Source organism: Eubalaena glacialis, chromosome 12 (assembly GCF_028564815.1).
Source record: "Eubalaena glacialis isolate mEubGla1 chromosome 12, mEubGla1.1.hap2.+ XY, whole genome shotgun sequence".
In the NCBI taxonomy this organism is placed as follows: Eukaryota; Metazoa; Chordata; class Mammalia; order Artiodactyla; family Balaenidae; genus Eubalaena; species Eubalaena glacialis.
The window spans coordinates 27,804,748-27,825,901 of NC_083727.1; the positions used below are offsets into that span (position 1 = coordinate 27,804,748).

The 21,154-nt window shown below is 40.4% G+C and overlaps 1 protein-coding gene and 1 long non-coding RNA gene across 9 annotated transcripts in view; one reads left to right on the forward strand and one right to left on the reverse strand.

Moving 5' to 3' along the window:
* PDE7B (phosphodiesterase 7B) overlaps positions 1 to 21,154 on the reverse strand; it is a 350,275-nt gene that overhangs the window by 76,175 nt on the left and 252,946 nt on the right. For all 6 annotated transcript variants that reach the window (XM_061206877.1, XM_061206878.1, XM_061206879.1 and 3 more), the window contains one exon: positions 8,959 to 9,042. In XM_061206877.1, coding sequence (XP_061062860.1) covers positions 8,959 to 9,042 — 84 coding nt within the window. The remainder of the gene's footprint in view (positions 1 to 8,958; positions 9,043 to 21,154) is intronic.
* On the forward strand, positions 122 to 9,146 carry LOC133101985 (uncharacterized). 3 transcript variants are annotated; one of them, XR_009702820.1, is made up of 4 exons: positions 122 to 271; positions 2,273 to 2,468; positions 6,184 to 6,283; positions 8,941 to 9,146. It is a non-coding gene; the product is annotated as an uncharacterized LOC133101985 (long non-coding RNA). The 3 variants fall into 3 exon arrangements; XR_009702819.1 differs by lacking the exons at positions 6,184 to 6,283; positions 8,941 to 9,146 and adding an exon at positions 3,691 to 3,989; XR_009702821.1 differs by lacking the exons at positions 6,184 to 6,283; positions 8,941 to 9,146 and adding an exon at positions 2,761 to 2,846.

Sequence of the window (21,154 nt, forward strand, 5' to 3'; positions counted from 1 at the left end):
TTTTGTTTATTTAATGAAGTCACAAGAGATCGGCTGTGACTGCTTCTGGGTAGGTTGAATTTAATTTTATTTAACAAACAAGTCATTCTAGCTCAGTGACTCAGAGGGAAACTTCAGTCAAAAAAACCTGACTTACTCTTGCTTCCCTCTATATTTTACTGTCTCCAGAAATCCAAAGACACCACTATGCCAGAAATACTCCAGGTGGGTTAGGGTTTTATTCAAGGAAATGCTGCAGTAGAAAATTGCCATTTCTCTGTGCTGTGTTCAGGTGAGTTAGCAAACCCTCTGGGCTCTGATATAAGCAGCCACGTTTGTACCGAATAGAATCCATGAGGGGAGGGTTGGGGAGAGGTGTCTGAACTGTGATGTCTAAATTATTTCTCACAGAGGAAAAGAAATTGCTGGTGAAACTTCCTTCCTTGTGGGCTTTCTCGTCAACTGTCTTGTGCTTTGCTAAATCAAGCTTATTATAAACTAATACTCTAGAAGCATTTGAACAAAGTAGTCGTTGATTTTGTGATACCTATTCTGGCCATATGGCTCATGGACGGATGTGATTCCCAAATGGAGCTTACAAAACAGGCCTCTCTGCCCTGCACTGCAATCCCTTATTTCCAGCTTTCTCCTGGACATTTCCACTTGACTCTCCTGCAAACAACTTGTCCTGACTGAGCTCACCACACTTTCCCCATCACCCTCCGCTTTCCTCACCGTTGAACTCACCTCCACGTTTTCAGATGACCAGACCAACCCCTGGAATGTCCAGTCTTCAGTATCAGCACATTTTGTCTCCTTTTCTTCACATCATGTCTGAATTTATACCTTTATTTCTACTGCCATCATAGTCTGCCACCTGACTATATTTCTTTTGATTCATTGGGTCTGTTCCCCCTAACATATGGATGTGAGTTAATTTTCTGAAACACTACTTTATCCACGTTTTTCTTAAAATTCTCTAGCGATCCTGTTTGCTTTATGAATCAAGTTCAAATCCTTTATCTTGGCATTCCAAGCCTTTTCATTTTCTCTCTAGTCAACGTATTTTACTACTTTTTGGACCTTCTTCCTACTCAGTGCTTAATATCTCCCATATGTCAGCTCAGTCTCACTTCTAGGCAATTCCTGAACCAGTCAACACTCTGCCTTATCTTTTAGATTTCAGCATGAGACCATAAAGTCCTCTTCTACTGCTCAGGGCAATTCAGTAATCTCTGCCTTCTCTTGTCTCTGATTTACTGTCCATGTCATTTACTTAAGAACTCGTTCATTTATGCTCTTGTATGGTCCTTGGTATAATGTGTATTTGTCTTATCCATCTAATAAGGTTGTTAGGTCTTTGAGGGTAGAGGAGTATCTCAAAGTTTCCTTTTAAGCACTCGGAATCTTCAGCCCAGGGATGTAGTAGGTGCCATCCCGCCACCCCCCAGTCCTTGTTGACTGGAAAGGAATTATTCGGATATTTGTGTTTGGTGGATCTGGCAGACTCCAGTCCATTGTCATCGGAGACAGGAGCTAGCCATCGTGTAAAACGCTGTCTCAGCCCGGTGGTTATTGGCGTGGCCCAGGGCACCTTGGCCTCACAGCCTGCTGGGCATAGAGCGAATGTTTGTTGAATGAGTGGATAACAGCCCAGAGGAAATACTGGGCTCACGGATTCAATTGTCTGTTTTTCATCACTCAGATAAAAAATAAATTTGTTAAATGATATCAGCCAGGTTAATAGAAGGCAAGGGCTATTTTCAGTTCTGGCTTTAGAGGGTGAAAACTCTTTCTTTTTGAATATGGTTTTCCTCAGACAGTCAGGGCTACTGCATGATCTCTCTTGACTTCTCTGTTTGGCTCCTCCTTGAATATTGCATCCTCCAACAGCATCTACATCTAGTTGAGTAGAAGGGCTGACGACTCTTTCCTGGTTCCTTAGGTCCTGAAGCCCTAAACATTGGCCTCAGTGCGCAGCCCTCCTTCACATCATCGTTGCTTCAGAGCTGCTCATGTTTTAGTTCCTCCAGAAAGCCTTCTCTCATTTCCCAAGATAGAGTTAATTCTTCTTTTCTTTAACTTCCCCCAAGTTTATCACTCTCTCCTCTGAATCTTGTTTACACATATATGTTTCTCGTATTATGTGTACTCTTATTCTAGACACATGTATTATTAGATGTATCAGTCATATCAAAATGAATTTGCTTATGTCTCTGTAAATTCCTTGAAGGCAGTGGTTATGTCTCACGTATATTCGTATCTTTGGGGCCTGGCATACTGCTTATCCTAGGAAGCACTCCACTGATGGCCAGTGATAAACAGTGACAGGGAACGAGGGAAACAGTGCGGACACCATCAACTCTGTCTTCTGCAGTGCGGTGGCATTTCGGTGGCTAACCATCCTACTGGTCTGGCACTTCCGCATCTTAAGTGCTGGGGAGCCTGCAGCCAGAAACCCTGAGTGCCCATCACGGAGTACATTCCAGGTGAGTCAGAAGACATCACAACCACAACCACAACCAATGCCTTGCCTTTCTCCCAGAGGAAGGCAAATATTGAACTTTGAAATTGTGGGGCGTTAACCTTGGAGAAGTCTGAGCTGGTCCCAGCCAGCGCCTCCCTTCTCTGCTTGGGGAGCACAGGGCTGGGGGCCGGGGTTTGGGACTGGTGGGATATCATCCTCTGAGCATGACTTCTTTCAAGTCACAGTAACATTTTTTAAAGGATGTTTTTATTTTTTGTTTTTAATGTATATATATTTTTGGCCGCGCTGTGCAGCATGTGGGATCTTAGTTCCCTGACCCGGGAGCGAACCCATGCCCCCTGCAATGGAAGCGCAGAGTCTTAACCACTGGACCGCCAGGGAAGTGTCTATTTTCTGTTTTAAAATTTTTCTTTTTTAAAACAATTTGAGATATAACGACATAGAACATTGTGTAAGTCTAAGGTGTACAAATGTGTTGATTTGATACCTTTATGTATTACAATATGATTACCACTGTAGCGATAGTTAACACCTCTATTCCTTCACCTAGTTAACGTTTCTTTTTTGTGGTGAGAACAGTTAAGAGCTCTTGGCAACTTTGAAGTATATAATACAGTACTGTTGACTAAAATCACTATGCTCTGCATTAGATCTTCAGAACTTATTTATCTATTAGTTGCAAGTTTGCACCCTAAACAATATCTCAGCTGTCACATTTTAGTTTAGGTTCTTTACATTTTGTGTGGTTCTCATAAGTAACATTAAAAGTTATCATTCAAGGCGGGGGAGGGGAGGGATAAATTAGGAGGTTGGGATTAACATATACACACGACTATATATAAAATAGATAACCAACCAGAACCTTCTGTGTAGCACAGGGAACTATACTCAAAATTTTGTAATAACCTATAAGGGAAGAGAATCTGAAGATAATATATATATTTATATTTATATCTATGTCTGAATCGCTGTGCTGTACACCTGAAACTAACATGACGTTGTAAATCAACTATACTTCAATTTAAAAAAAGTTATCTTTCAGAAGATTACTGAAAGGCTGTCACCATCTGCTAGGAATTCTCTCTTAGAAAATGGAGTTTATAATCAAATTGCCGCCCCTCCCTCTTTAAGATGGGGATATCACTTAGCACCAGATGGTTTGTAACATGCAGGGTGGCTTTTGGTTGACTGTCATTTTGTGAACGTATTTTATATTTCTGCAGGGTGTAATGTGTTTAGATGGAAGCTTTTAAAAAAGCATTAAGGGCTTCCCTGGTGGTGCAGTGGTTGAGAATCTGCCTGCCAATGCAGGGGACACGGGTTCGAGCCCTGGTCTGGGAAGATCCCACATGCCGCGGAGCAACTGGGCCCGTGAGCCACAACTGCTGAGCCTGCGTGTCTGGAGCTTGTGCTCCGCAACAAGAGAGGCCGCGACAGTGAGAGGCCCGCGCATGGCGATGAAGAGTGGCCCCTGCTCGCCACAACTAGAGAAAGCCCTCACACAGAAATGAAGACCCAACACAGCCAATAAATAAATAAATAAATAAATAAATAATTAAAAAAAAAAAGCATTAAAAAAAAACATTTGAGTCTCTGGGTCAATTCTTCATAAAAAGGTCAATATATATATGTTTGCAAATATTCTATTTTGGAAATAATGATCAAAGGAAAATATTTTGGTAGCGCTACTAAAATTACCTCATGCCTGTGCAGCTAAAATGGCCCTGCCTGGAGAGGCAGATCTGGAGGAATAGAACTTTAAACATCAAGATTAGCAAATTAACTGACAGGAAAAGCCAAATAGCCAATTAACCTACTACTGCACAGCCTCGGGGCTGGTCTGGAGCTCCGGGCTCTCTGTGGCAGCTGATATTTTGTGCCCTAAAACCTCCAGCTGATGCTCCTTCTTTCTTTCAAGCTCCACAGTCACTGGGCATGTTTGCTTTGTATGTCACTTCCTTTGCTGAGCCAGTGTGGAAATCACATCGTGTTGCTCTGAAGTGGTTGCCACGGGAACATCTCCACCTAGTCATTATCTACTCAGGCTCCTGATTATATTAAGCCAGGAGACAGAGATGTAGCAGGGGTCACTGGAGCCACCTGCTCTGCAGAAACTGTAATTGCTTCTGCGACGTTCACCTCTGGCCACCCGTCTCTCCGAACACTCCTCTACATTTTCCCCTCTCTTGTATCCCCCCAAACAAAGTCAGTAAATGAAGTCAGTACATAGGAAATCAGCATGGGGATAATACGAGCCATTACATTCCCATCCCTCCTGCCCTCCGCCAGTTCTCTGTTTTAGAACCTCATGTGGATTAAAAATAATTGTCACCCTTTTTTCTCATTCTGTTCTGCCCCTCCATGCTTAGAGGTAAAGATGACTCTCTTCTTTAGAAGTCTATAATTCCTGTGTCCCACACAATGGTGCTGAAGCCACAGTTTCCTGCTACTTATCCAGAGAAGCTTCTAGAAATTCATATAGATGCCTCTTTTCTAAATTGTATGAAATATAAATAGGACATGAAACTGGCTATTAACAAGTAATTTTATCTCACATGTTTCTATTGATCTGGATGAATTTCTTATGAGGAGGATTTTCTGATCTTTATCCTCAGATTGCATGTGACATAGGAAGGGTGTTGTCTCAGAGTACTTTTTGGGGGAAAAACCATACAATCCATTAGCCTTGTAATTTATTGTCCAAATCAGGATGTTTTGGGAGTTGAAAGGTGGCATTATTAATAGGTATGCCTAGACAACAGGTGCAAATTAGGACTATCTCCGGCAAACCAGGTATATATTGTCACCTTACATGTAGATGACAGGTACATGGGCATGGTAGTACTATGCCCTCACAGAATATGGGGAAAGGAGCACCTCTTGCAAAAAAAAATTGTGCATTTAGAAATTAAACTTGTGGAGTTTAAAATCTGGGTCAGCAAGAGTTTCCCTTTTTGTTTATACTTCTACTGCATGTAAATTTTGTTAATGTGAGTCCTTTCTTAAAGTAACGTGATGGCACTGGGAATTGAAAAGAAAAAAAATATGACATTAACGAAGGAAAATAGACTGGACTGAATGTGCCTATAACGATGTCATAAACTCTTTTACCCTGATTAAAAATCTAACTTAAAGGTTGGTAACTTTTTTCTGTAAAGGGCCATATACTAAGTATTTGGGGCTTTGTGGGCCATATGGTCTTTGTTGCAGCTACTCTGCCGTTGTAGGGTGAAAGTAGCTGTAGACAATACATAAATGGATAGGCATGGCTGTATTCCAACAAAATCTTGTTGACAAAAACAGGCAGGGTAGGGACACAGATTTGGTGCATTAGCCGTTGTTTGCCCATCCTTGTTCTAGTTCTCTGTTTGAATATCTAGAGACTGTGTTCTGATAGAAGGAAAGTTGTTTTAGATATGAATTCTGATGTCTCCTGTCCTGTTGTGACAGGTTGGGGGCTGTGGCTAGTGGGGCCCATGGAGAAGTACAATGGGCCTTACTACTTAGTGTACATTTTTGCTTATGCATGTTTCAGCCATTCAAGGCATAGCTGAGATGGGTGGTAGAGGGTAAGCCACCAGGGACACTTTGGACAGGGAATGGCAGCCATGTAGGTTTCACAGAGCCTTTTAGGAGGAATGTTGCAGGGATGCAGACACAGGGAAGAGAGGCTATGGTGATTCCGTTTTTCGTACAAACGTTTTTTTTTTTTAAAGTCCTAGATGAGATTCTACCTTCGGAGAGTGTGCAGAACTGCAAGCACCTGAGGAAAATGGGTCTGTGCCTATTCTTGGAAAAAACTGACTCAAAATTAAGGTAAATTACATTTAAAAATCACTTTAGTTTGGTACTTATCATGTAGAATTGGAATCAGCTGGTAAAACTAAAAGCTTTTGGAGGAAGTCTCAAAATATTCTCAGGGGTTTATTTCAAATTTTTTATAAAGTTATATTTAAAATGTTTCCCTTTAGGCAGAAAGCACACACTAACAACAGGCAAACCACAACAAGGACATGAAGGAGATCAAAGACAATTAAGTAGACTGTACATGATAAGGCAGTAGGAGACGTGACACATATATCTTATGTGACTCTATATAACACAGATATGCACACATCTGCTGCTACTTGGTGACAAGCTGCTTTAACTGTAGACTAAGGAAACTGTGGAGAGTGACCACAGTAATGTCATTGGTTCTAGACAATGGAATGGGTAGTATCACAAATAAGGAAAAATCTCAGAGGGCTTCAGTTCTATCTGATTTGTTTGGTTAAATGAAGAGGATGATTGACATTTATAATTATTTAATATAATCTTTTCAAGGGGACCCTTTAATTGGTCAGTTAACAGGAGTTACTAAGATGTCAATAACTATAAAGAGAATATCCTTTCGGATCCTGTAGTCTATCTTGGGATGTGGTTTTTTGTATAGAGGAAAAAAAATTGAGACCACTTAGAAAACAAAGTACAGTGAAGGCAAATAATTATTGCCTTAGCGTATGTTACTGATAAAGAAATACGAGTGAAAGAGTTATCCAGAGTGGAGTGCTGAGCAGAGGAGAAAGGGAATTGCAGGATGGATGGCCAACACTGTCACTCGGCGGGTGGGAGGTCATGAGCGACAGGTGAGGTGAAATGGGGATGGAGGGCAGAGAGTCGGGGGAAGGAGGCTAGGGTTGAGTCCAGGTTCCAGGAAGTTCCTGGAGGATCTACGGCAGAGGGATGACAGGATGGCACCTGCTTACAGATGGTCTAATATTATGTTGTGAGTAATATAACAGCAAAGTATTACCTGCATTGAGTTTCTCTTTAAATTTTTATAATTTCCAGTTTTTTTCAGCTTAAAAAGTGAAACAAAGTACTTAAAAAAAATCCAAGTGTTACAGAAACCTAAGATGTAGACAGTTAAGTATTCCATAATCCCACCTGCAAGGATAACTATCATTAGTAGTTGATGTTGCTCATTAACACTAGGATAAGCAAAAAAAGTTTATCATTTGGAACCTTGGAATTATAAGGAGAAATGTCTCCTATTTTCCTAATTTGTTCATGGCGTATATTAGGACCCATGATATAACATCTCATTTACTATTGAAAAGAGGCGTTTTGGTTATTTTCTGCTTCTGACCCTCAGTATGTGATGCCGTTGAGAGTCCTGGTCTATAGGAGACAGTGAATTGGACCCTTGCTTATCCCCGCACTGCTTGGTGGTACCACATGCCTGGAACCTGGAAATCCATACAGGCTAGGGGCTGTCAAAGGGATAACTTCCATGGGTAGCTGGAACAACGCATTCAGGGTTATAAGACGGGGTAAGAGACACCATCAGAGCTCCCCATAGGCTGTAACCAATATTGCATTAGTCTAGGAACTCGACTGTATCCTCTAAAATGTATTTTTTGGGGTCTGGGTGGGGGAAGCTCTCTCTAGTATGACAAGAGTTACTCCGAATCCCTGTGTCTCTGAAAGAGCTGAAAAAACAGATATTGCACACTGATATGGGAGGTGGACAAGCCAGGAGAAATACACACGTCCATCTTTCACTGGCCTTTGGCGGATCTAAGGATCAGAAATAGCAAGTTCCGATTTCTCCTAGTAATTTTCAGGGGTCAGGGTAAATCAAATTACCTCTTGAGTTGAACTTGTTTATGCCAAAGGAAAGTAATATTTTGTGGGTGCAACCCAGCACTTTGAAATTTATGGATGGGAAGTGCTATGAGAACCACATGCCGAAAACCTTGGAGCAAGTTGTGAAATTTATCCATTTTCTTCATTCCCCACCCCCAAGTCCCAAGTGAAGGATGATTGTGATATTTAGAAGACATGAAATCTGGAGGGGGTGACTGGTACTGGTTTGGGTTTCCAAAGGAGCCTGAAATTAAGAGAATTATGAACCAGAGGTTGAGCAAATCTCCAAAGGAGGAATAGTATATGAAGGGGAAAGTTAGAAATAAATGAACTTCTGAAGTAGTCATAATGGAGGAAGCAGCAGCAAGTGCAGACTGAAAGGACTTCGCCATGGTGAAGCGTTTTACCAGGGATGCAAGAACGGACCTCAGAGACTTAGATTAGATAAAGAAGGGAAAATTAGATAATGGATAGTTACTAAGGGCAGCTGTACAATAGGTTACCCTGTGGGGTTTTAAAAATAAAATAGAATCTCCTCTAGTCTAGTCCTGGCTGAAGGTGGAGAGAATGTCCTGGATAATGAAAGGAATAGCTTCCTCGTGTCGGGCTTCACTGTTTTCAAGATTTACATTTTTAAAGCTGGCATGATTTCACTGGACCCTCATTGAAGCTCTGTGAGGTAGGGCAGGGCCCGAATGACTTCACTACTAAGGAAATCTAAAGACCAAGGGTTAATTTGCAACTGGGCAGGGAGAGATGGAGGAAGGAAGGCGGACCTCCAAGGGTTTTGAAGTTCAGAGGGAAGTGAGAATTTTTTTTTCAAGGAAACATTTGTTCCTTTCCAGGTACACTTGATTACTCACTGTTAAGGAGGCGGAAGTCGATGAATGGGTAGGAGCCGCGGCGTTCAGCAGGAACCCCCGTCTGACCCCTCAGTCGTACATCTCCTAGAAAACAAAATCCAAGCAAATGTTTGAAAACGTTGCCAAGTGTATTCACTTTTCCTCTGTAAATCCTCTTACCCACTTATGTCACTGGAACCTACACCAAATATCAGGAGAAAAATGATTCCATTCACCTTGTTTAAGAGAACGCTATGTGGGAAGGGATGTTTAATGAATGCTGAGAGTAATGAATTTGGCAACATTCTAACAAATGAAGCAGCACTCCTTTATATTTGCCTGGAAGATAGGTCTGTGAACATTTTGGTAATTTACAAAGTTTCCATAGTCTTTTTTATTCTTCCTAGTGCCATAAAGATGAAGCATCTTAATCTGGAGGACAAAATGGTGTGCTGGGATTATAGCTTTTATTCTAATTAGAAGTTATAATTGCCCACAGTGCTATTTTTCTTGGTTCCAGCACAGTTTATTTGTTTTTTTTTCTGGCTGGCATCCGCCTTACTTGTTTCTCAGGTTGTATCATTCATTGACCTGCTTGGGAAGCTGCTCAGGTCAGGGCCAGTCTAGCTCCTGGTACTTTAGACACTCAGTCTCCCTTGCACTTATGAGTCCGTAGAATTTCTAGTCCTTATTCATGTGTAGGTTTCCTTTAATGTCTGTGTTCACTTTCCCTGATTAAGGAAAGTAGTGAAGTTGAGTGGAAAGGTTTCACGTGGACTTCAGAACAAGGTAGACCTTGGATAAACCTGGCTCAGACACTTGCTACCTGTGTGATCTTAGAAAATTTATTTCTCTGAGCCTCAGTTGCTTCACTTCAAGATGTCATTGGTTGGAGAATCTAAAATAACACTTGCTGCCTGGAAATAAATGCTGGTTTTACTTCCTTCTACAATCCTGCAAGACAGGGATCATGCATATTATGTGTTTTCCATTTCTCTGTAGTGCTTTGTGTGTTGTCTGGTACTTAGCAAACTCTAAGTGAATGTCTTCTATTAACAAGAATAGATATAATGACCAAATTCACCAATTAGTACATATAATATGGAATCAGAGGAGAGGTAAAAATACAGGAGACCTAACATATTTCCGGAAGACTTGAATTGGGGAAAGTTTCAGTTCCAAGAGTAATGCCTCCACTTCCATAAACCACTCTTTCCCAGACAAGACGTGGCACTAGGGCCTCAGCCTACGAGAGCAGGAACAATCTTCTCTCATTAACTCCTGGAGTTAACCAGAGCCTGGATGAGATCTCCATCAGCTATAACCCATGCAACTGACAGTGTTTAAAATATCCCTCACAGATGGGCCTTGTGTACACATGGGCTTGTAAACTGTAAGCTGTGAGCCCTTGGGCTATTCTTTGCTTTGAATTTTATATTGATGCTTTATTTAATGTTTTGTATAATCTGATATTGTAGTGCCATATTGATATTAAAGAACATTACAATTTATGGAACACAGTAAAGTGGGAGGAGGAGAGAAGAGATGGAAAAGTACACTTAAAAATATGAATATAAAAAAAATATGAATATAATCTGACATTAAAGAAGAGAATGCTAGTATTTGGTAAATTCGTGGGGCTGGATGGTCAATAGTTATAGGAAAGCCACCAGAAAAAGCTGAAGAGTTTTCCTCTCCTCGAGTTGTCTTCAACACCTTATGTTTATAACTCTCTAAAGAGTTTACAAAGCACTTTCACAAACATCACGGTATATTTATTTTCTTGTTTTTCTCATTGGATCTTCACAATAGCCTTGTGAGGAGAGTCACTATTATTACCCTTACTTTATAGGTGAGAAAATAGAGGCTCAGAAAAAGAGGGTGAATGATTGCTATTCACCCTACTGGCCCCAGCTCAGGACTCAGACCTCAGTAGATTGACTTTATTTATGTTTAAACTTTTATTATTTTTTATTGAAGTATTGTTGATTTACAATATTATATTAGTTTCAGGTGTATAGCATAGTGATTCAGTGTTTTTACAGATTATATTTTTTTAAATGTTATTACAAGATAATGACAGCAATTCCTAGTGCTATACAGTATATCCTTGTTGCTTATCTATTTTATACATAGTAGTTTGCATCTCTTAATCTGATAACCCTATCTTGCCCCTCCCCTCTTCTTTCTCCCCTCTGGTAACCACTGATTTGTTTTCTGTATCTGTCTCTTTCTGTTTTGCTATATACATTCATTCGTATTAATTTTTAGATTCCACATATAAGTAATATCATACAGTTTTTGTCTTTTTCTGTCTGACTAATTTCACTAAGCATAGTATTCTCTAGGTCCATCCACGTTGCTGCAGTGGCAGAATTTCATTCTTTTTTATGACTGAGTAATATTCCATTGTGTATATATACCATATCTTCTTTATCCATTTGTCTATTGACTTTAATTGACTGCCTGAGTTTATGGTGCTTTAAGCTTATAATTAGCAGGGCCAGTCCTTAAATCTAGGTTGTTAAACTTCATAGGCAAAGATCTCTCCTCTCAATACCATTGATTTTTTTGTCTATGAAGTGTGCGCACCTGGTTTTTAAAGTTAAAAAAAAGTCATAGACCTCCACATGATAGAAGCTGTGCTTTTAGTATTTATCAAGAAAATACAGCATGTTAAAAATGATACAACAAATTCAGCACTGCCTTTAAATGAATTTATATTTTATGAGTGACAGTAAGATAGACATACACTTGAAAACCTAGGCAGACTGGGACTTCCCTGGTGGCGTAGTGGTTAAGACTTCACACTCCCAATGCAGGGGGCCCGGGTTCGATCCCTGGTCAGGGAAATAGATCCCACATGCATGCCACAACTAAGAGTTTGCATGCCACAACTAGGGAGCCAGCAAGCCACAACTACAGAGCCAGCCTGCCACAACTAAGACCCGGCTTAACCATATAAATAAATAAATAAATAATAAAAGAAAACCTATGCAGAGATGAGACTGTCTTCATTTGGTCTAAAGCTGGCTCGGCTTGTGGATTTGTTCACCTGTTGTGTCATCCCTTTGGGCTTCTCCTATGGGTTTCAAGCTCACTAACTGGAACTCACTTCCTCACCAGTATTTGCTTCTCAGTGTTACCAAAGAGTTCATCCTGACTTTGTAGTTCTGATGATACTATTTTCCCAGAATATTTCTGTGTAATATCAATGTGGGTTTTAAAGCCTCTTCCAGAGTTTATTCCATTTGTCCATCTGAGGGTCTAAGGCAGAGGTGGCCCGTCATCATGACTTTAGATTTAGACTTCAGATTTAGAGAAACTGTGAGGAGACAGCACCAGGTGGCGGAACGGGTAAAAGGGGGAGTGGTGATACGCTGAGAGTCAGGGAACACTTGTTACTGAGAGGATCAGTATTTTGCCACCTTGGTGACCTTGGGCAAATCAATAACTACTTCGAGGTCCAGTTTTCTAACATTTAATGCATTATATAGCATTTCCCCCCCCCGCCTCCCCACAGGATTTTTGTGAGGAAATTATCAGGTGCCTGAAAAATAACATGATGATTAACATTATGGAATACTTACGCTGTGCTGAGCATTTTACATGCATTATCTCATATCATCTACCCAACAACCCAGTGAAGGAGGTATTATTATTATTATTATTATTATACCATTCACAGATGAGGAAACTGAAGCTAATGGAAATTTGATATTTTGTCTGTGCTCAGAGCTAGTGAGTGGGGAGCTTGTGCTCAAACTCAGAACTAGCTCCAAACCCCACGTTCTTAACCAACCATTCTCCTATAGCATCAGGATAAAAAAACTGAATAAACAGTTAAGCATTAACTTTTTATTGCATAATGTATGCTCTGATTGCTAGTTGCCCATAAACCAAATATATATTCATCATGAGTCCATGAAACTAAATACCAGGGGAATCTACCCCGTTGATGAATTTGAGATTCAATCAGATAGATGCTGTTTATTCAAATAGCAGTTCAGTGGAAATGGGCTGCATGAATAAGACAACCAAATCCTGCTCTGGATCAACAAGGCATCTATTACTTTCAAGGAAGAAATGGAAAGCGATTATTAAAAGTATTATTCAGCAGAACTCAAACGACCTGGCAACTAATTTACCGAAGCTCTTAATTAAGATAATTTTTTTATGATGCCAGCCCACTTTTGAGAAAAAGAGACAAGTAACAATGAAGCATGTTGATAGAAAAGATACCTAAACAAACAAAACAAATCAACAGCAACAACAAAAACAAACTACAAAACCCGAAAGTTTCCGTTGCAGTGTTTATTCTTTCTGTAACTATTATTATAGTCTTGGAAGCAGATACTCATAAACCTAACGATGACCTTTAGGTGTGGCAGCTAATTGCTTTGAAGAAGGATGAAATCATGTTAAAAATACTAATGAGGCAGGAGGCAGGACAACTGTAAGTGGGCTAACAATGCATTTTAGAAATTCTTCAACATGAAAAGTTAAATACAAACAAACCAAAGATTCCGTATCTTCAGTGTTCTATTGAATCAAAGCTTGAATGGGGTAAAACGAATGTTTTCAGTATATATTTCTCATATAGAAAGTTCTTGCTCCTTCTCCCTGCTTTCATGAGCCCCTTCTGATATTAAATTGCTTCAGTACGCTCGTGGGAAGAGAGAAATAATTCAGTAACCACGGTCCCTGGAGGAGCAGAGGCCACTGGTCCGAAGAACAGAACGAGTGGCGTCCTACTGCACTGCTTTTACTGGCCCATGGTCTCAAGCAATCATCTGTTTACCTAAGGCCTTATATCCAAGCTAAACAATTACTTTGACTATTCATTAGACCCTTGTTTAACTGAAGCAAATTTTTTTCTGGCAAACAGAAGGTGCAGTGGAAGCAGGGAGGAAGCGTTGACAGCTCAGAATCGTGTCCTCGCTCTGTTCTTATTGTGTGCCAAAAGGAAACAAACAGCGGGGGAATTCTTATTTTGAAAGGGCTGCTTCTCTTTTGCCCCTTCAGGCCGAAAACATAACATGTCGTCCTCGGGTATTTAAAGCTGCCAACACAGGCAGAGAGCTGAGACAGTCACTCACCCTCCCAGGGGACGGGGTTCCAGGATGCACCTCTTGCCCACTTGGCCTCTCAGGCCGTCTCTGCTTAATAAAAGCTTGGGAGGGAGCAGACGTTATGTGGCCTCTTATGTAACTGGCAAAGAGGGTGGAGACGCTGACAGCGATGACAACTTACAGTGGCTGAAACACGGGCCACATGACGAGAACCAGACTTTGGCCCCAGTCATGGTGTCAAGGTCATTTCAGGGTGGGGAAAAGAAGCAGGAAAGGAACAGAGCAGTAGCTACTGTGCTCTGATCGCCTCTGAGACGAAGGAAGAAGATAATGGGAGCAGCTGCAGGGACCACGGGATAGACATTCATAGGGCACCACAAGGAACGAGGAAGATGGTCGTAGAGTCAGAGAGATGCTATTGAGCCGCCCATTTTGGCAGGAGAGAAGACGCTCCCGTGAAAGGTATTCCTTTGAGCTTCCTTAGGCGTTTCTAATTCATGTCACTGCCACAAACTTGCAAAATGAAGGCAGAGAGAACCCAGATCCCCAAATCTCACACTGGAACTTTCAACAGGCTGCACTGCCTCAGAGCTGGCGGCTGTGAATATTTCAGATGACTACTCTCAATTAGCAAAGTGAATTATTTCTCCTAAGACGTTTATCCAGCCAAATAAAAAGGAGAAAGTTTGTGCAATTTAATCACTCCACAGATTTATGGGATAGGACGGGCAGCCAGTTTAGATGAGTCAGGCGGAGAGGACTATTCCGAGGGCTGTGAGCTCACATGAGATCCAAGATGGCTGATTAGACCCAAGTTTCCCCCCCAGAGGTTCAATCTTCTGCTTTACTTTCTTGAGCGGGGCTGGGCCTGTCTCGTTACTAAGAACCTCTCCAGTGATCTGTTGCACTAATTGTGTCTTTCTGGGCTGTCGCTGAGAGAGCTTTGTGTGTTGGAAAGAGAGGCACCAGGAGTTATTTGTCCAGAAACCATGCTTTTGGCAAAAGGAACAATATAAAGTTTTCCTTGCATGTGAAAAAAGTTCTTTTTTTCTTCTCTTTGAAAAAACCTCGAACTTTATGTCAAAATCAGAGAAAGGGTGCTTCCCTGGTGGCGCAGTGGTTGAGAATCTGCCTGCTAATGCAGGGGACACGGGTTCGAGCCCTGGTCTGGGAAGATCCCACATGCCGCGGAGCAACTGGGCCCGTGAGCCACAACTACTGAGCCTGCATGTCTGGAGCCTGTGCTCCGCAACAAGAGAGGCCGCGATAGTAAGAGGCACGCGCACCGCGATGAAGAGTGGCCCCCGCTCACCGCAACTAGAGAAAGCCCTCGCACAGAAACGGAGACCCAACACAGCCAAAAATAAAAATAAATTAAAAAAAAAAAAAATCAGAGAAAGGGAAATTTCACCAAGTTAGAGTTAATATTCTATTGCCTATACTGTATTACCTTGCAACTTGAGAATTATTAAATACTTTGTGATAAATGCACATTTTGGGACTTAAATGCTGCAAAAGTGAACATATAAATAGCAGTGCTTTTATTTTCTAAAGTGGGTATGGTATGTTTTAACTCAGACTAGACATTCTTTAGCTTGATGGTTTTACAGGGGGAAATGAGAAAAAAAGTTACAATAACTAGGAACACAGAAGACTAATAAAAAAAGATATTGAACGAGAAGCAGCAGGAATGCCTAAAGAGAATTCCAAGAAGCTGTAAAAGAACTTAAAAGGACACCAAGCACATGTCTTCTTGCAAAGATTGAGAATAAGGGGAATAATCTGAGGAGTCATTTTAGGGAATACGTGATCTGGATCTGCCTTAAGTAATGAAAACACCAGTGTAAGCTTGCACATTATTCACTTATTTCTGGGATAATGCTTTTTACCTCCAGAATCTCACCGAAGCAAAGTTTGCTATTTTTTAATAAATGTATATAACACACACACACAATGCCTGGCACATCATAGGCACTCAAAAAAAACTACAAGAAAACAGTAGCTATTATTATTATTTTGTTGCTGTTCTGAGATTCCTGTGCCCTCCCCCACCATTGTAGGTATTATTTAGGAGAATTTCAAAGTCAGGAACTGTTTTAAGGACTGTACATGTATGAGCTGGTTGAGTCCTCATAACCATCCGCCTGAGGCAGGTATGCATAACATCCGTGTTGTACTGAGGAACACAGAGTTTGTAAGTCACTGAATTGGGATCAGAAGCCAGGTGGCCTCGGGAGCCACTGCTCCCTAAACCACTGCTGTGCAGAACCAATGTCTCCATTCTTTACAAGAGTGACCAGTCAGATCACCCATGATGTTTTTCATGGCTTTCTTGACCTTCCCAGGCTGTGTTTTTCCTCTCTCTGCTGGGCAGGTCAGGGTTAATGAAAGTCAGTACCAAAGCTATGTCCTGAGGAAATCTTGAGGCTTCAGGTCAGTACTATAAGCCCAGGACCACAGGGGTGCCACAGATCATGACACTAGAAGCCACGAGTCTCAGATGATGCAGGTTAGACTACAGGGAGTCTAGACTCCACTGGAGAGCTAGGTATCTTGTAGGGAAGTAGAACTTTTGGGTAAGTGTGTCAGCAAAGGGGCCAATTCTAGAGCAGGCTCTGAGGAGACCCTAGACTAATTCAGTTCATTTTGATAAATAGTCATGCAAAACATTATACAAAGTGTTGGAAAGTAGGTGGGGAAAGGGAAACACAAATGAACAGATGATGTCATCTTGGCACTAAGATCATTCATAATCTAGAAGAGATTCACAGAAATGAGTAAATAGGGTATAAAGCCAGAAGGAATCTAACTTTTAGTGATACTGGGATATTTGGGTTTGGATCCCTGTCTCAGAAGTGCTGTGAGGTTTTATGATTTTATATGGATAAATAACTTGGACATTTCTGGGTCTAAAATAACTTCCTAGTAATCTACAAAAATGTTTCAGTTAGTAGAACTGAAAGAGAATCATTTAATGTTCAATTAAAAAATTTAATATAATTTTACATTTAAAAGGACTTCACATTTTAGAACAATGATTGAAGGTGTGATTTAGACTCTCATACCAGGTCTTCAGTAAGTAAATTACTGTGGGTACAGGCAAATAATTTAAATTAGAACACTCTTTCTGAAACCACTTGTCACTAGGAAGAGACGTCCTTTGGATTTAATGAGTATGTTAGCTTTCTGGAAAAAAAATATACATAGAGCAGAAGAGGTGGGGGAGGAGGAAAAGCAGAAGGAAGAGGAGGAGGAGAGAGAGAAGGCTACAAAGGAAATGGACACAGGGAGGGACTGAATCCTGGGGCTGAGGGAAAGGGAGGCATCAGAGATAATTTGTAGATTTTTGTCTTGCATAACTGGATGGTTGGTTGTACCAATCACAGAAAAAGGAAATTCTCAAAGAGGAGTCATTTCATGTTCTTCATTTGATAAATGATATTTAATATAAATGATATTTATGAGACATGATATTTTTGGCAGGCAATACAATGGTGAAGAACCTTGGGAACAGTCTTTGCCTCATGGAGTTTACATTCTCTTGGAGGGGACAGCATAGAAGAGTTATATGCATAAATGTAAAGTTGCAACTTTGGGTACTGGAACAAAAGAGAGGTCTATTGATGTTAAGAAAGTTATAATGAACTTCACTTTGCTAGGGAGGTTGTTGTGAGCCTCCCCGAGAAGGTGACATTTGATCTGAGATCTTGGGAATGAACAGGAGTTAATTTAAGGTGAACATATGTCCCGATTTGCCCTGGAAAGTCTTGATTTAGGCCTATTGTCTCTCCTGGTGTAATTAGTAATAGTGCCCCTTTCACACTTGGAAGTATTCTGATTGGATCATACATTACATGATTACCCCAAGTGCAGCAATCCAGGCAGACAGGCGTGCATGTCCAAAGGTTTTATTGCAGGAGGATGGTGTGTCTGAGCTCCTGTAACAAGACCTAGCATGTATCATGGGAAAGAACAAAGTGGATGTGGTGGGGCATGATGCACAATGAGGCTGGAGAGGTGTCAGGGCTTTGCAGGACAGGCTGAGGAGTTTGACCTTATTCCAAAAGAACTAGGAAGCCATGCGATGATGTTAAGGGGGAGATGATATAATTGGATTCGCATGTTGAAAAAAACAACTTTGGGTGCACAATAGAGAAGGATTGAAAGGGCCAAGAAGGACTAGTTAGGGGATCATGGTATTGATAGCAGTCCAGGTGAGAAAAAGTGGTGGCTTGGAGTATGGTAGTGGTCCTGGCAGAGAAGTGAATAGACTTTAGACATATTTAGTAGGTAGAAATGACATGTGGAATTGCCTGGGAGGTCTGAGGGAGAGGGAAATATCAAGGATCATTCCTAGATTTCTGGCTTTTTGTAACTGGATGATTGATTATGCTAACCACAGAGAAAGGGACTTTTAAAAGGACCAGATATGGGAGAAGTTCATGTGATCAACTTTGGCTACACTGAGTTTAAGTGTTACTGTTATTTCAAAGCAAAAATGTCAAGTAGGCAGTTGGACATATGGGTCTGGACCCATAGGGAATGTCTGGGATGAATATATAAATTTATAAATCAAATAAAACTACAGGCATGTATAAATTTGCCTAGGAAATGAAGTGATAAGTGAATAGGGCCTGGCATCCAGGGTTAAGCAACTCTAACATTTAATATCTTGCTGGAGGAGGAGTCTATAAAGGAGAAGAGGCAGCCATAAAGGTAGGAAGAAATCCAGAAGCTCATTTTGTCATGGAAGAGAGTAATTCAGGAGAAAGGGAATGGCTTTCAGATAGCTCTTGCTGAAAGTGTAAGTGAAATGAGGATTGAAAAAAGTCCATTGGGTTTAGCTGAGTGACAGTAGTGTGAAATAGAAGCAGAGTCCTTTGGGCATCACATGGAGTTGGGAAATTGGGAAGGTTTTATTAAGGAGCCAATATTTAGATGACCTTAAAAGATAAGTAAAATTTTGAAATTTTACAGTGTTGGCTTGCAGTTGATCCAGCTATGATGATTGAAACGAAGGGAAGAGATTTTTAGGAAAAAATCATGCTGATCTTAAGAACATTGGTAATCCTTAAGATTGATATTAATAACAAAATATAATTTGAAAATTGCACAGAGGATAAAACAGCCCTGGTCACGAAAATGCCTGCAAATTTTTGCAAAATATAGTGATACCCTGTCTAATCACTTCCTATACCTAAATATACTTCAAGAAAAAAAAAATAGTCTCCTGGAAATCAGTGCCAAGGAGAGTATTTGCTGGGAAGAAAAGGATGGGCACATTAACGAGAACAAATATAATTAATAAGATAAAATACCAAGTCCTAATATTGTTGAATAATTTCTTGTTTTCTTGAACTTTGAATAATTTGAGAGAAGCGTTTCAATGTATTGTTTGTTTTCATGTGCTTCTGAACTTCCTGATTCTGGCCGGGAACAAGGACAGACCTGCCAAAATACTGCAAGAAAAGATGTTGCTGATCACGGGCAGGAAATACTCAAAGTCCCACGAGATAGCCTGTTCTTAGGAGACTTCCACACGAAGTCTGCTGACCTCAGAAGGATCATCAGGCCACCACACTCACTGCTGGAGCCTGCCCAGGGTTAGGAGGTGTTTGGGAGTTCTTCATTCCAGGCATCCGTGCCAACATGGCACTGGAGATTCTTTTAAACTCCAAGTGTTGTTCATTTTTTGTTTTTCAGAAGGGAAACAGATGGAAAAAACTGGACTCCGTTGGGAAATGGTTGAATCCATTATGTTACATCCATGTTATAGGATGTTATTTTGCTATTAAAACCTGTCACTTATATTTCTACAGTAATCGCTAACATTTATTGAGCATATAGTATGTGCTAGGTAATGTTTGAAGTACTTTTCATGAATTAACTTATTTCATCCTCTCAATAGCCCCCTTAAATAAGTACTGTTGTCTATGTCATACCTGGGAGACAGAGGTATTAAATTACTTTTCCAAGATGACATAGTCAGTGAGTGTGAAGGCAGATTTGCAACCAGGATGACTGGTTCCACAGCCTGTGTTTTCAACGAATATGGTACAATATGTCTGTTCAAATATGTCTTGATCTGAAGTGAGAGCCATGGTATATTGTTAAGGGAGGGTGGATATTATGTAGTATTGAAAAACTATCACAAAGAAAAAACCAATAACATGAGAAGCTATTTACTACCTCTATGAACTTGGTAACTATTAACCATTCTGGGTTTCATTCAATCTTCTGTTTTGTTAAATAGGGATAATAATATCTGCCCTGTATACCTCATAGAAGGTAGGAATCAAATCACGTGGATAAAAGTGCTTTGTCAATCGTTTTGTAATAAAGTTTATTATTAAGAATATTCTTATTGATATTGCTATATAAAAGTTAAACATACATAATATACTACACATTATATAAATTCTATATTGAATTACATTTTATGTATTGTATAAATAATATTATTGATATTGCTATATAAATCTAGGTCATTGTTAAAATAGATTCAAACAGTAACATTACTGTTTGATATATAATTAAGTGTGAATTAAGGGTGCTGTAGTCAAATGTGCTTGTGAAATGTAGAGGTTTAATAAAATTAAACTTTTAAAAGTTGCAATATTATGGGCTAAATTGTGCCCTCCATTCATATATTGAACCTGTAACCCCCTTAGTACCTCAGAATGTGACTATATTTTGAGATTGGGCCTTTAAAGAAGTGATTAAGTTAAAATGAGGCCATTATGATGGGTCCTAATCCAATCTGACCTGTGTTTTTATAAAAAGAGGACATTAGACACACAAGGAGACACCAGTTTTGTGTGAGCACAGAGAAAAGGCCATGTGGGGACATAGCGAGAAGGTGGCCATCCGAAAGCCAAGGACAGAGGCTTCAGAAGAAACCAGACATGTTGATACCTTGATCTTGAACTAACCTCTAGAACTGGGAGTAAACAAATTTCTGATATTTAAGACACTCAGTCTATGGTATTTTGTTAGGTATAGAGGCTGCTTCTACTGGCAAAGAAGACTCGTTGGAATTTGGGGGTTCAATGTCCCCAGCTTCATCAGGGCCTTCTCATATGTCTCCATTCCAATTTTCAGGGTCCTATGCCTTCCCACTCAAGGCCCTCACTTTAATAGTAGAC